Source organism: Silurus aristotelis, assembly GCF_946808225.1.
Source record: "Silurus aristotelis genome assembly, chromosome: 26".
Classification (NCBI taxonomy): domain Eukaryota; kingdom Metazoa; phylum Chordata; class Actinopteri; order Siluriformes; family Siluridae; genus Silurus; species Silurus aristotelis.
In genome coordinates, this window is record NC_139599.1 from 4,236,152 (window position 1) to 4,253,298 (window position 17,147).

The 17,147-nt window shown below is 36.9% G+C and overlaps 1 protein-coding gene across 21 annotated transcripts in view; it reads right to left on the bottom strand.

Annotated features, from left to right (window-relative positions):
- The window catches only part of mast4 (microtubule associated serine/threonine kinase family member 4), a 98,578-nt gene that overhangs the window by 59,619 nt on the left and 21,812 nt on the right, over nt 1-17,147 (bottom strand). For 6 of the 21 annotated variants that reach the window (XM_083531195.1, XM_083531194.1, XM_083531192.1 and 3 more), the window contains exon 1: nt 4,178-4,387. The exons of 14 other annotated variants lie outside the window; for them this stretch is intronic. In XM_083531195.1, coding sequence (XP_083387321.1) covers nt 4,178-4,216 — 39 coding nt within the window. In that variant the 5' untranslated portion in view covers nt 4,217-4,387. One more of the 21 variants, XM_083531196.1, reaches the window with a different exon arrangement.

A 17,147-nucleotide genomic window follows, 5' to 3' on the forward strand; every position in this document is an offset into this window, starting at 1 on the left:
TGGGTGGCAATCAGAGAGCCATCAGTTTTACAACCAGTTTAGGGTAGCGATGTAAGAGTTTCCAGCTACCTTGTGATGTTGATTTGATTTCTATTTTTAATAAACTGAACTAGCTAGAAGTTACAGTGTTTGAGATTATCGTAAGCAACAAGAAAATGGCAGTCAATAGGAATACCACAAGTCCCTCATTTTGCCCCGTCCAATTCTTCACCCCACTCCACCATGTTCTCCTAGACTGTCTTACGATTACATACCATTTTCACAAACGGCTTCGAAGTGGACATTTCTGTTTAAGACAAGACAATGAAGCTTTACACGTTAAGGTAGATTTTCAAGATGGTGCACTTTACGGCATTGATCAGCATTCAGTATTGTGATTACTACACTGTGTGATTAAACTGATTTTTCACTTCCCTGAAAAATATATAGAAACGCATTTCCTAAACTATGTGTTTGAATCATTGCATCAGTAATTGCTAAATAATCGGGAAAAAACGCTTTTAGTCAAAAGACACTATTTTCTCATTTTTATTGAATTCTGCAATCTATCACACCCTATGTAGCGAGCACCAATAGTGAACAGGAAGTCTTGCTTATTTAAAAATAGCTTTATGTTTGAACATGTGTATGATTCGATACACAGCAGTGTTACTTTGAATTTTTAATAAAATGGTCTTTTTATAATAATAAAAAAAGAAATGCTTTAGGATTTGCAGTACCAAAGTCAATCGTAGTTGATGATTTTGTGAATTAGTGAGCAAGCGAACAAGTAACTTCAACCCAGATACCTTCTTCTTCTTCATTGCCACAGCGGATTATCCATCTCCATACTACTCTGTCTTTTCCATCTGCCTTGTTCATACCAACTACCTGAATGTCTTCCTTCACCACATCCATAAACCTCCTCCTTGGCCTTTCTCTTTTCCTCCTGCCTGGTGGCTCCATCCTCAGCATTCTTCTACAGATATACCCCATGTCCCTCCTCTGTACATGTCAAAATCATCTCAATCACGCCTCCCTCACCTTGTCTCCAAAACATCCCACGTGCTGATCCTCTAATAAACTCGTTTCTAATCCTGTCCATCCTCGTCACTCCCAATGAAAATCTTAAACCGTGATACCTGTTCATGCATAAGATAATATAAAAAATAATTTTGTTTTTAATGCATTGATGCAGAATAGTTTTAAAAATCAAGCTTGAGCCTTTCAGAAATATTTACAAATGCACAAAAAACCTACCACAGCAGGGGTTAATGGAAGCAAGCAATAACAAACACTTCTGGTGGTCTTCTTTTATTTGATTTTGGCACAGTTAACAAAAGCAAAGCTAAGCAAGGCTCGGCTCAGATTTTTCTCAGACCAACCAGACAAATTGCAGTTTTATATATATATATATATATATATATATATATATATATATATATATATATATATATATATATATATATATATATATATATTTTACTCCACAATGGAACAAACGTAATTTCTAAATGTAACACCAGCTCTCACTCACTTGTTTCCTGTGTGGTGATAAAATTAACATACACACACACACACACACACACACACACACACACACACACACACACACACACACACACACATGCACACAAACACATGCACACGCACACAAACACATGCACACGCACACGCACACACTTTGACAACGTGATATGCATTGATATGCAGCTCGCCAACTGCACATCTGACTCAAAGCACAACAAAACAGAGGAAGTCATTTTGTAGATTTGAGATTCTATACTGTACTAGTGCTGTTTAACATCTGCACCTCTGCCCTGTTTGTCAACAGCACATTTCCATAATTACGAGGTTGAAGTACAACATATGCATCACTGCACATGTAAATGCTCATTAATTTAATACAGATTTATGAGCTCCAGGCAAAACGATATAAAGGAAATGTAAACAGCTAAAAAACTACTCAATGTTTTTAATCTGAATCAAACCTCCTTCTAGAAGTGTTACTTAAAAAATGTAAGCTGTTATTTACATTCATAAGTAAACAAAAAAAATTATTGGAAGAACCCTATTATAAATCCATTAATAAAAAAGATTTATATTAGAGCTTTTAACAACCAACCCTTCACACAAAGTACCCTTGTTCTTATGCGAAATGCACAGCGAGGCCACTTGTATACCCCATATATCAAGCACAATAAGTGAAAGTGGTGCTCTCATTTTTTGCAGTACGACACATAGTATCAAAAGAGGCCTAGTTAACAGGTGACAATCCAGAGCCAAGGGCAGGGAGCAAACAAGCAGGCCAATTCGTCACTTCAGTTCCACAGTGAGACATCCGTGTTCCCTTCGCTAACCAAAACAATCAGATTCAAGCTTTTAACCAGCACAAAAGAAAATTATTATTTTTTTATTTTTTTAATCGAAAGGAGGAAAAAAAAGCTGAGATCAATAAACACTCTTGGGGATGTTACACCTTTTAATCAAATGCTGCAATTAATAAAAAAAATTAAGCTAAAAAAATAGTAATTAAAAGTCTAAATGAAAATCGCAAATGGTACATTCAGGTTCATGAATATACGTTTTGTTGCTCATTCAAATCTTTAATGAAGCAGCTTACTTAAAAAAAAACCCCACAAAACAACAAAAACAAAAAAAAACAGATCACCGTTTTATCTTCCGGAAAGATTTATTGAAAACGCTGACGTTGAGAACCGGAGTGAGGCAGTAATGGAGAAAACATCTCTGCTGTGCATCTGTAGCTGTGTGCGAGGCGGGTTTTAACCATGTGGTGTGTATAGGAAGTCACTGAGGTCATCACCAGAAGGCTGCTCTATTCCACCTCATCTCCTACTGTACATGTAGGTTGATGTATACGAAAGAAAGGTTGCGGCACTCGGAAAGGCATGTGGTTTGTATTGCGTTGTTTTGACAAAACAGAATTTACAAATCAGTTCTGTCTGGTCATTAGTGTAGTACATACATGTGTACCCTTATTAACTTTGGGGTAAAAAAATCAATAAAAAGCAACAGCATTAGTAATTTGGTCAATAAAGCTGGATGCTTATTTTCCCATTCCATTCTTCCAGATCAAATGTTCTGTAAGTTTACCTCAGGGCTAAGCCAATTAACAACATAGCATGAATTTAGTCAGAAACTACATAAGAATACTTGGATTACAAAAAAGAAATTAAGCCCCAATATTCAGCAAACTCATCACAAAAACATCCTCAAGTCCCCATAAAATCCAGCATCCTCCCCTAACCTCAAAGTCACATGACATTACTTTAGTCATTCATTATATTTATCAGACATGATATTACTAGTGTGGAAAAGACGGAGCTGCCTAACATGGAACCAATGTTTCTGGCCAGGACTTACAAATATCCTGCATCTCTAAAGTTATTTATATTGCCCAAATTTAACCCGATCGTTCTCTGGAGGAAGCCCATAAATAAAGAGAAAGTTGTGAGAAAGTCGGAAAGCAGGATGAGGAGTAAAGCCTCAGCCTCAGAAGTATGTGGCTGCTCTTATTTCCTGATCATTTTATAATATTTTTCTCCTCCTTCCCAGAGCTGCTACCAATTCATTTACTAATGAATTTCATTATAATTAACACTACAAATTCTTTGAAATGATTTTTGTTTTCCATTTGTCTCTGTACAGTTTTATTCCGAACTTCTGCCTTTAAACCAGGCAGTAGCTTTTACACACTTGCGCAAGACTTCAGTAGCGCAGAAAAATGTGAGATAAAACTAATATTGTGATGCAAGTGAAATAACAGATAGATAGATAGATAGATAGATAGATAGATAGATAGATAGATAGATAGATAGATAGATAGATAGATAGATAGATAGATAGATAGATAGATAGATAGATAGATAGATAGATAGATAGATAGATAGAGAATTTGACATAAGCTAAAAATCATTTTAAAATACTCAAGTTGAGAAAGTTGTAAAAACCATTCACAGAGACGCAGAAATCTTGCAAGTGCTTGCTTTTTTTCCCCAATTCTGAATCTCTTTCTATTCCGCAACTCCATCAACCCACCAGCTCACGACAGCACAGATTACTATTCATGCAGCACCTCCAAGTGTTACATGCGAAAGCTGTGAAAACTCCAGGCTGAGGATCAAACAGTCCCGTGCATATTCACTCTCACACTCAAATATAGTTGAACATCTCCTACCTGTAGCCCTCGCCTCCTCAGAATGCTCGACTCGTCCATGCTGGAGAGGAACTAAGCTCGTCCTCTCCCTTTCTCTCTCTCCTTCTCTCTCTTTCGTTCTTTCACACAGACACACATTCGTTCGGTCTCTCAGCAAGCCATGCTGCACTCACTGCCTGCGCTACTGGTGCACAAGTCTTCCAGGCACGCCAATCCTATCTGAGCAGCTGCTAAACACTTACATCAGGACTTATCTGATTGGAGGGGGATAGTCAGCTGACGCTGCCCCCTCTCTCTTCTGCCAGCCGTCCTTTCCTGGAACTTCAGAGCAATGTGGAAGAAGCATGTGTGTGAGAGAGAGAGAGCAAGAGGAAGTAAATACAATTAAAGATGTTAGTAATTCTGAATGGGGAAAAAAAATTGCTGTGGTGAATCATGTCCTTAGCCTGCAGGCAGTGTTGGTGGAGGTAAAAAAAAAAAAGAAGAAGAAGAAGAAGAAGGGAGGGTGGGTTTTGGGGTAGAGTGAAAAAGACAGGAAATCCTGTGCTGCATTGTTCTGCCACAGCACGGCAATGCAGCCGACATCCTTTCCATGCAGCCACGATTTGTCAATAGAGCAAAGCAAAACACTTGGGGCCGGTGGGTGTTTTGTCCCCCTGTCCTGCTCTGGGCCTCACTGATAAGTGGCACAGCGGGAAGGTCAGAGGAGAGAAAGTAGCCACGAACTGGGAAATCCCAAATCCCCAAGAGCTGGACCTCCAGCACAGAGCCTGAGAAACGACAAGGAACTGGGAAGCAATTCGATTTCCGCCGTTCTAACATTAGTAAGGTCAACGTCCTTGACTAGAAGAAATATCCAGCCGGCAAAGAAATGCTTGTCTGGTAACTTCCAGCAAATATGATTTAATTAACAAACTCTTTATACACAGAGAATAATTTCAACAAGTTAATTTAAGAAAAAATCCATACAAAAATGTCACAGAAATTAGCAAAATCTAATTTTATCTGAGAGAGAAAAATAAAATGTGACTAGCATAATCTTTTTCTTTGGTTTTCCTAAAGGCTTGCTGACGCACATGGTTGTCAACTGCACTAGAGGTCGACCAAAATTTTTAGTACTGAATCATAAAAATGTGCGAAATGAAATAAATATGAATATATGAATCATATTAATAAATATTAAGGAAAAGAAAAAAAAACATCCAAACTAAAACAAAAAGTTACATTCTAAACTAATAAACAGTTATATCCAAAATAATTAAAAAAGATTCGTCAAATAAACAGCAAGTGGGATCAGTTGCCTATAGAGGCCGCTTTTGTACTGTGTAACGCAACCAGGAAAAACTATCGAAATGGATTGTTCCAGCAATCAACTATCAGTGCCAAGAAATCGGTCGACCTCTAAACTGTACTATCAACATTAACAAAAATGCGTTCTGAAATAGTCATCCTAGCTCTGTAAAGACATTATAAATTTCAAACTTGGGAAAGTTCTTGGCATGGCGTTAATTATATCCTTGGTTGTCGGTTTTTATTAAATTTTAGAATTTCAATGGTCTCACTTCGACGAAGTCAAGTTAAAGAATGGGGCGGAAAACAGAAAACATTAAGCAAATGATGGTTTTATGTGATGAAATGTCTTGTAGATAAGAAAGGTCATACATTTCTCTTATTTATACAACTGAGCAAGTGACTGTTTAGGGTGCAAACTTGGTGGTACTGGTAATTGAACTAACAACCTTCCAAATACCTTATCAACTGAGGCACCATTTCTCTACATTAGTTTCACTCCCTTCAGCCAAAAACAGAAATCTTCACAGCCGAAACCCACAAAAAAGACAAAGTGGCATTTCTTCGTTTGAGCTCTATTTTAATTGCTAATTACTGCAACCTGTAGCTGCTACAAAAAAAACCTTTTCTATCAAAATCCATAAGCGTTCTTGAAAGCGTGTATCGTTTGGTTCTGAACAAATAAAGAAATTTCCGGTCCCCTAATTTCATACACGACATCTTGTGGCTTACTTCTCATCTTTTACCATCTCTCTTTCTTTCTGCTCATGCGCTCACTTCCTCAGCCTGTATATTTGAAGCAGCTAAAGCAACATCCACTCTCTCAATCTCATCAGCCAGGCTTGAACGATCATGCTTATCGAACAGCTATTTCAAGGTCAGGATGGTCTTTGTACTCTTTTTTTTTTTTTTCTCATAGACCAAACCAAAATATAGAATAGATTTTTTTAATCAGATTAAGACAAAACAATAACTTCTAACGTCCTACATTCTACTAATTGCCCTGTGGATGAACGAACACAAGTCTCCACAAGCAACATCTAGCCGAACATCTTCCCAGAAGAGTGGGGATTTATATACAACAGCTAATAGAACTACAGGCGGAATGAGACGTTTAAAAGGCACATATGGACAGTTGTACACAAAAATTTGTCCATAACGTGTTTACTAAATAACAACATACAATTTAAGAAATGTTTGCAAGTGGGCGGAGACTAAAACCTTGTTTGAATTTGTTTGAAGTTACTGCTGAGAATATAAAAATTTTTTGTGTTTGCTATTTCATGCATTCTGATTGGATTCTCATGCCAAACATTAAAAATAAATAAATAAATAAATGATTAAATAAAATAGGAGAGTATGCACAGAGTGCTGCACAAGATTCGTTTGAGAAGAACATCTCCAAAGAAGTGTGTTTTTAGATGAGCGGGAAAGAGAACCTGTTGTTCTTGATGTTCAATTTCATCAAATATGTTCGGTTGGATCGGATCGTTAGCCGTAGCTCTTGTTTAATTCATAGCGAGGTCACGGCTTGCAAACGATCGCTACGCAAAAGCGTGCGCATGCTCGTTACTTTTTTAGCTCCGCCCACGGCACGTCTCCAGGAGCTCCTCTGTTTTCGGAGAGGAGCGCAAAGCTGTATGTTTCTTTTGTAAAGCTGATCAAACTAAATACTCTTTAAAGATATGAAGTATGCAATACTACTCTATAGGTACTCAAGATAAGCATGAGGTTGGCTGAAACTCTGTGTGTAATATCTCCTTTAGAGATACGAGTTGGATTTGTTAAGATTCGAATGGCTTGAATGTGTTGCCTGAGTTTTCATTTACACTTCACAAGTTCACATTCACTTGTTTACAACGGTATGTGTTTAGACAAGAGGTTTGTGCCAGAGAACCAGCAGACATTCCTTGTGAAGTATGAACGAAACTCCCAGCCAGCAAAATGATGATTCATAATTAGCAAAAAAACCTTTCAAAAGGTTTTGCACAAAGTAATTTTTGTATTAATTTTCATTCATTTTTAGCGTATTTGTTTAGCGTATTTCTAGAATGCGCAATATCTTGGGACAAAAGGAATTCTTGAGAATTTTTTTTTTTAATGCTCAATCAATTCAATTTCATTTGCACTTTAAACAATGAACACAAAATAGCTTTACAGAAATAAAGAGATTATGCAAGCATATTTTAAATTCATAAAACTTCCTATAATGTTACCTTTATAAGATTATCCCTAAGACTGAGGTGAGGGTGGCAAGGAGAAAAATGGTATGAGTAAGAAACCTTGAGAGGAACCAAACACTGAACCAATCCTCATCTTTCTGACAACAAATGTCAGATTATTTTAATTTAATCGCTGTTAAATTAATCACTGTTTACTGATTAAGACTTAAGTGAAATGATAATAAAACTGTCTTGTTATTCGCAGATTAGATATGAATTGTTGTGTATTTAAACATAAGGTGCGATTTTTTTATTTTATTTCATTGTTAATGTTAACAACGCAGATTTAAATCCATTTGGTCCGATGCCAAAAAAAAAAAAAATTTCCAACATGCATAATGTTAAAGGTCATTTGTTTTTGAAGTGTTGTCTAAAACTCGAGGCTTGAAGTATAAACGCAAAACACTGAAAGACTGAATGAGGGGGTTTAAGGAAACAGCACACAGCCTAGGGATTTTTGGAAACATATTCTGGAAATGACTTCATTGGTGAAAAAAGAAAAAACAAAAGCAATAATGCCCTTTTTCCTTGTGCTTTTCAGCAGATCTGCAGGAAATGCATACTGAGGCACTCATTCGAGGCACGTGTCCGGTCTCCAATGTGGACAAAATAACAAGTAAGGTGAAAAAGCTGGGAGGAAGGAATAATATAAATTGGGTTTGAACCGATATCTTAAAGTGATATGTGAAGGTTTAGCAGTGGGGAAGAAGAAAGAAAAATGAAAAAGTGAAAAAAGAGAGAGAGGTCAAGCACGAGAAGGGCTTAAGAGTAGCAAAGACGCCCTGTGGCGGGAGTTGATTGAGTGGGATATGGGATGGAGCACACCCAGTCTGACCTCACCTGAACACCTTACCTTTCTTATATCAAATTCGAAGGATAAACCTGACGTGCTGCACCACGTTTGTGCGTCTTAACCAAATCTATAAGGAAATCAGGGGGAGTTTCAGCTTAGAAAATAAATCCTGCTCGGGTCCTTGGATGGTGAGCTGGTAATGCGTATCCTTCCAGGAGTTCATTGCCAGCGACACATGACAGTAAAAATCACTACACACAAATGCTAGCTAGGCAGAAAAATAACAGCGCTCGTATGTTGTTCTTGACAACAACAGATTCTGAAGCGATAAAATGAAAATGATTTTATATACAGTTGTACAGACTTACAGATAATTTTACTACATGCTATTTTACTGTAGGTGATATGAATGTTTCTGAGGGTAATTCTTTTGAAGCAGTTCTGTTCTGATACTGATAGGACACACACTGAGAAACATCATCTTCTTCAGATGCTTTAGCTTTAGCCTGTACCCCCTACCACACACACACACACACACACACTAACACTGTTACTGCTAACACACCAATGACACTTTACACCCAGACTGCTATTATTGATTTATTCTTATTACCATTATTAGCATAAATATTAGTTAGCAGTTATTAGCATAACTTGTGCAATGTTTCATTATTTCTGTTAACCACACTGCACATATATTTCATTGTACATAGTCGTATTATTATATATGTATTTATTATATATTTGTACAATTATCTCTAAATTATTAATATTTAATATTAATTATTTATTCTTACATTTTCCTTTTATTTTTACATGTTCTTGTTACTGCTAGTCTCTGAGTGCTAGCAAACAAATTTCGTCTACAATGACAAAAAAAGTCTAAATCTAATGGGTTGATACTTTCCAGTAAAGTGCATTTACTTGGTAATAGTTACACTTTATACTAGTGATATTTATTATATATTTCATGCTTAGCTGATAAATTTGCCACAAATGATTGTGCGCCTTTTACTATAACTATAAATTTGGGTAATGTACCTACTCTCTTGCCAGTGAATAATAACATGCGTGTAGGGAGAATGGAGTGGTCTTACCGTATTTGCACGAAAATATGACCGGGTCTTATATTAAAAGATGCAGTGGGGCTTATTTTCGGCGGATGTCTTATATTTTCCATGTATAGCAATCTATTGGTACATTTATTTATGTATGGTACAAAAATCTATCATCCATTTCATCCACTATTATCCACCCGCTTGGGTATTAAGAAATTCTTACGGTAATTATAATATATATTAACAAATTATATTAATATTACTACAATTATTATTATTATTATATTCACATTTTACAATTCAATACATTGTGTTGCAACAGACCTATAATACTATGGAATCGCTTCTCATTTTAAAATAAGAAATTGCTCACATCAAATATGCCCTTTGTTTTAAGAGGAACGAAACTGCAACGAGGCTGACTCACTTGCAAGGAAACGGCAAAATAACAATTCAAATGAAGAAAAAAATAAAAAATAAAAAATATTCGCAAAACATCTTTGCCAACGAATATCAATGAGGTAAGCGGATCAGAGGAAATGACTCAGCTGTGGTAAACTATAAGTTTTCCAATTGTGTTAAAAGTAACCCCTATGTGGTGGGTAATATTGAAAATAATGATGTGTCTGTTTTTCCAGAAGTCTGTGATGTAATCATGAGGGTAAAAGAAAATGAGGTATGCGGTACGGATATCTGCTAAGCATTTAAAATTTGTCAAATGGAAAACTCGTCTGCTTGCTGTTTGTTTTACTGGGTTCTTAGTTTATAGCATTTTACCTGATTCTATCTTATGTGTTATGTAAGCGCCTATTATCAAAGATAAAGCTGGGAAAAGAAATTGTAGGAATAATTATTGGGGTATAGCTACCCAGTTGCGCATCCAATGTTTTTTGAAGAGAATCTTATTAAGTTGGAACAGTTTGCCTTCTAATAATCAGTTTGGTTCTAAATCTAAACATGGCACGGATATTTTTTGCGGTAAAAGAGATTTTAGATTTGTATTTCAGGCAAAATTCCACAATTTGTATGTGTTTTATTGATGCATCTAAAGCTTGTGATGGTGCAAATTTATTTTGCAGTTACACGACAGAGGGGTTCCTATTTCTTGTGAGAATTCTGGCCTTTTGGTGCGTTCATCAGTTAATGTATGTAACATGGTGTAATTGTGTGTCTGCTCCAATCAATGTAGGCAATGGAGATAGACAGGGAAGTATTTTGTCTCCATTTCTCTTATTGTTTATAAGGATGATTTCTGGAAGCTGCTAAACAGTGGTTGTATGGTTGGTAATACCATCATCAACCACTTGATGTAAGCGGGTGATTTGGTGATTCTATAGTGTGGGTCTTCAGCAGCTATTGAGGGTTTGTTCTCAATCTAGATTAGACTTTGATGTTAAATACAATGCGAAGAAGAGTAGCATTATGATTATCAGGAGGAGGACAGGAAACTTATTTCCTGACTTTTTTGCTCTCTGGTATTTTTTTGTAAACAATGTGATAAGGTAAAAATTTTAGGACATTATATAACTGATGGCTTGTCTGGTGATAGTGATATCTACAAACAGTGACGTGTGTATGCACAAGCAAATATGCTGATTAGAAAATTTAGTATGTGATCAAGATCTGTAAAGATTGTACTTAATAAAGCAAAAACTGTACCGCTATGTATATTGCCCATCTATAGCAGTGTTGCAGAAGGAGTAGCACACAGAAACTTAATGTAGCATATAATGATGGAATGAGGCTGTTGTTTAATGTGCCATGATGGAGTAGTGCAAACCAAATGTTTGCCAGTGTCGGTGTGCCAACGTGCTCTGCTGTGTTAAATAATCTGGTGTATGTGCAGATTCTGTAAACAGTATAATTTCAACACTGACAAACCCTGCACTAAGCTCTGTCAGATTATTCTCCAGTATGTGGAACCACTGGCTTCTTAGTTTCTACGTAAGTATGTGATATTGTGGATAATTGACCCATTTTTTTGTGATTATTGCTGTTTTGTTTGTTTTTGCTTGGTGTATTGTTGTGTTTTTAGGGACCGTATGTGTCAAATAAATAAAAAGTTTAAAAGTAATAATAATGTATTAGTGCAGTGTATTTGAAAAACACAAAAGGGTATTTTTTGAATAATAATTATTCTCAATTCTTGTGCAATAATTAAACAATAATTCCTCTCAAGAGAGTTCAAATAAACCTTTATTCATCCCACAGTGGGAATATTTCCATGTTACAGCACGAAAAAAAAAAAAATCTGTTTTATGCTGATGGTACATTAAATCTGTAAACTAGTGAACCAGTGTTGATTTATTCACTGAGAGTCTTCAAAGCATTTTTTTTTTTACATTGCTCTGCTTAATGCAGAATAAGTCAATGTAAAGTGTTCTGGTATCCGAGTACAAAAAGCATGTATTCATCTGAAATAATTGAATTGATGAATTTGTAGACTCAAAGTAATGCTATATTGACTGCTATTCTTTTTTTCTATGTACATTACAGCTGGTAGAGGTAGACTGATTTATCAGTTTTGTAGATTAATTAATCGGCACCGAGAGTTGTTTGCTGGAAATAACGTCCATCTTCAAAAAGCCAAACCGATAGTTTTTCTGGGTAGCATCCGTTGCTGAAGCAACTAAGAAGGTCTGCTGTCATTATGAGAGTGGCCTCTAGAGGCAACACGTGAGACTGAGTGCTGCACAGAGAGCGCTTTATTATATTTACTATTTGTATAATTATATTTGTTATCCAACCTAACTGTCGGTAAAATCGGTCGACCTCTAATAGCTGCCATTCTTATGCTCGTGTTGAAAATGGAATTACATAACTGCATAATGTACAACGTTATCATGTCCCAAAATAAAAGAGTTTTCCATTCCCAAAGTGCTCGCACTTCATCAGACTGACAGGTCCTATTTAAGTCAGACCGTGAACAATAACATGCAGTGCACTTCACTGTGTCAACTCCTTCATGTGACCCCCTAATAGAGATTCTAAAGGTTGACATTTTTTGCATCAGCCTTTTAAAATGAAATATAAAAAGCTATTTAAAAAGCTGGGAGGACTAAGGACACTGGAAGAGTCACAGGCATTAACGCAATTTATGATGTGGGCCAATGGAAACCTTTGCTTTTTTTTTTTAATTGTCCCAACCACTTTTAGAATGTATAGCTTGATTGAAAACTAGCTTTATGTAGCGCAGACCATAATAAACATCATAGGATTTAAAGATAGAGTTAGACTATCTAACAAAGTATACGGTTCTGAAAGACAGAGAACAAATAATGTAAAAGATAATTGGCATTGGAGAAAATATCTCGCCAACCAAACCCTACATTTATATTTTCAGCATTTGGAAGACACCCTTATCCAGAGCAACTATTTTATTTAAACAACTAAACAGTTGAGAGCTTAAGGGCCTTGCTCAAGGGCCCAGCAATTGAAGCTTGTGTTCGCAAGGGATAGGAGTTGCAGATCCAAAGTCCACCATCTCCAAGTGTACAGAGCTAAAGGTGGACCGATTCATCGAGTTTGCCTATTATTATTATTATTAGTTGAATGCTGGAACTATTGGCAAAAATCCATTCCGATAGTTTTTCCGGGTTGCGTTATACAGTATGAGAGTGGCCTCTACAAGCGAATCACTGATGCCACGTACTGTTTTTAAATTAGAGTGTTATGTTTGCACTTTATGTTTCAGTTTGAATACACGCCTTTTATTTTCATCAATATTAATTTTAATTTAATTTAATTTAATTGTACATTTTCATGATTCAGTACTGCTTTTCATTTTTGTAATAAAGTTTAGTACTGTTTTACATTGAGTATTATGTTTGTTTTTTTTATTATCCAGTATCCATTTAAAAACTTTTGGTTGATTAATCAGTGAATCGGCAAGTACAGTACGATCAAACCTAGCAATCGGTAAAAATCAACCTCTACGCAGAATTACCTCTTACCCTAGCTACAGTCGTAACTCTAACTACATTCATATGAAAAATAACAAGAGTTGAAAGAAGAAGAGAAACAACAACAACAACAACAAAGTCAACATAAATTATAAAGCTTGTTAGGAGGCTGGGGTCAGAGTTTAGAGTCAGCCATAATCTTGACCCTCTGGAGCAGAGACGATTAACAACCTTGCTCGAACCCAGTAGTACAATTTGGAAGTGCTGGGCCATGAACCTCAAACCAGAAGCCCAGAGCTTCAACCACTGAGGCACCACAGAGAGAATGGCAAGTGAATGTCGAGTAGAAAAAGCTGAAGAACCTTATGTTGTTTGTGCAGTAGAGAAACAATGACCACCCATGAATGAACCAGTCCAAGCAAAGACAAACTGAACAGCCACCTACAGCTCTTGCAGCTTGGCTAAGCAGCAGCGGGGTCCATCAAGCTAGGGATGTCATAATGAAGAAACAAACAGAGAGGTACGACAAAGAACAGAGAAACATGAGGCAAGGTTTAAGAATTACTCAAGAATGCTCAATAGGTTAATGTATTGCAATATACTTGATACCATTGAGGTGTGATACAGGCAAGGCTGGCACCGATTTAATGGTATGGGTAGCTTTAAGTGGTTAGGGTTAGCAGTGTATTAAATGAAAATGCAGATCCCACTGTGTTCTGGTAAAATAATTTTTAAATGACAGATTTCCCCAAAATATTTCCTATTAATAAAATAAGAAATATCCCACTATTTTACTTTGCTTACAGTATCACAAAATATCGTATCGCAACCCCTGTATCGTGATACGTATCGTATCGCCAAATTCTTGCCGATACACAGCCCTAGTTCATGATGTCCGTTCAAGTTGATTTGGCACCTTGGGCCCAGCAAATTTGCAAAGACCTTAAAGAGTGTGTATCTGGACATCTTCACGTAAGTAATGAAAGAATTTTTATAGGTCAAGTCCTATATTGTTGTCTATCTACTCAGGAACACAGGAACTCCAGGTCGGTCATGGTGGTCATGCTCAAGAATCCGTTTTAAAGCCAAGGGTACACACACTTATCAATGAAGGGCAACTCTGCCCCAAGCAATAAAACGACAGCTTTCAGTATTATGACTTTTTTTTTATCTCCATATCAGCCCAGAGGAGACTGTATTGATTTTCTACCAAAGCTAATCATGCTTGTGAAGGGCGAGGCGGCTAAAGAAGCTTCTTTTTTTTTTATCCAAGTTGATCTGAGGTCATTTTTATGGTTCCTCTTAGAATACTTGGGATTTATGTGTGGGGGAGAACTGATTATGTGTGAGAAAAAAATTTCAAAAGAATCATCTCCTTGCAGTTCATCATGCTCATGGGGAGAAGGGGGGGGGGATGAGATCATGGTCAGGGGATGAGGAGAGGACAAAGGGGCTTTGATAGGAGGACTGAGAGAGTGGCTATGAGGAGACAGAAGATGTGTGTGTATAAAATATTTAGAGTATTCACCCCATGGCTGTATGTTGTGCAAAAGAAACGAAGAGACTCAAGTCGGGAACAGAAAAGATGCAAAGAAGATGCAAAGCCATAAAAAAAGAGCGAGCTGACCATATCAGTATGTCGTTCCGATACATGGAACAATCTGGACCAAGTTGTTGAATAATTTTTTTATTATTTGTTGATAAGAAAGCCTGGTCCTGACTTCTATCCCCAGCCACAAACTGGTGGATCCCAAGACATTCCCCAGTCAAATAGGAGATATAATCTCTTCAGAGGGTCTTGTGTGTTCTCTAGGGGCAGAAATAGCCATCACGGTGCCCGCTGGCACCCGGTCGCCCGCAGGGCCTGTTCTATAATTAGCACTAGTCACCAGGGAGCTCCGTCTAATAATCAAAAACACTTGCAGTGATATAGATTTGAAAATGATGATATTGAATACAAAATTTTAAAAACAAAAAGGTTTTTCTACACATGAACTCTGACCTTATTTGGTTCAAGACAAACCTCAAGCTCCCTCATTGCTGAGACAAGCTAGCGAGCGCAAGATGCAGATTTTGCCCCAAAAAAAGGAAAACAATGCAGAAAAGCAAAAGAAAACATACCATTTTCAAAGAAAACTGTGTATGTCGCATTTGGGGAGGGCGACAACAAAGCGGCACAATGTCGAGAGACACTTGTCACAAAAGTCCCCATGCTAACTACCACTTGGCAGCGCTCTACATGAAGGAAAAAGCCTGAGTAAAAGGCAAATAATAATATAATCGCAGTTTTGGTGCTCTGGGGTCTTCTTCCAGTCAGATGTGCCTAACAAAGCTCCAGGAGCCGACCAAGGGGCACTCTATAAACTGCATTAATTTTTTTAATTACTGCATTCAAATTTTTATTTGTATATTTTATTTATATACAGCTACCTGAGATGGCATAGGGATGAAACCTTGAGAGGAACCAGACTCAAAAAAGAACATCATCCTTATCTGTTTGGCACCAATAGGAAAATAAGTACAACCTGTGAACCTGAACCATTGCAGTAGGCTGTTGACATTAATTACAGTTCAAATAAAATAGGTTTAAAATGATTAGCAACAGGTGAGCATTCTTCAGATAGGGCTATATCCTTGGTTCGGTCATTGTGGAAGAAAAGCTAAACGCTAAGAACACTGAGCACAAAGCCAATGTACCTTCATCCATACTTCTGGAAAGTTGGAGGAAACTTAAGAACCCACACACCACCCTATGTAACATGAAAAATACAGACTATAGGCATAATTTCAACATTGAACTGACAGCCAGATAGAAGCGGATACGGAGCAAATATAGACGCATTGACATATTGAGTCTGCTTGAAAGATACACAGACAGCAGGGTAGACAATTCTTTATATGTATTCTTGTAAGAAAATATGGAAGGATAAAGTGTTTTCAATGTCTGGAATCCTAAATAGGTGTCTAAGATGACCAGAGTCTGGCTGAGAGACAGAGAGAGAGAGACACAGAGAGACACAGAGAGACACAGAGAGAGAGAGAGAGAGAGAGAGAGAGAGAGAGAGAGAGAGAGAGAGAGAGACCCCTGCAGTGTGTTTTCTGTAAGACTTCATAGAGTTTCAAAAGGCCAGCTTGACATCCTGTGTCCATGAGCTGCAAAACGTATTTCAGAGATAACGGTGAGCTTCCTATGGCTATGATTCCTCCCTGATTTCTAGGTCATGCACAAACCTGTGCTTTAGCCAAAGTTTCTTTTCTGGAAATGGTTGTGGGGACGCATTAGTGATTCAGGGGCAGGTCTTTTAAAGCTGCACGGCCAAGTGACACTTCACTGACTTTCACTGAGCCTGATTTAGATGCATTTATTCAATTCAATTAAAATTAATACAGCACACAAACAGCACAAAATAAATAGACCAGAACAGTGACTGAACAAACAACGGAAAGAAAGAAAGAAAGAAAGAAAGAAAGAAAGAAAGAAAGAAAGAAAGAAAGAAAGAAAGAAAGAAAGAAAGAAAGAAAGAAAGAAAGAAAGAAAGAAAGAAAGAAAAAGAAAGAAAGAAAGAAAGAAAGAAAGAAAGAAAGAAAGAAAAAGAAAGAAAGAAAGAAAGAAAGAAAGAAAGAAAGAATTAAGGATGAAAAGAAAAAGAAAAAGAAATAATTAATGAGAGAATTAATAGACAAAGAAAGAAAGAAAGAAAGAAAGAAAGAAAGAAAGAAAGAAAG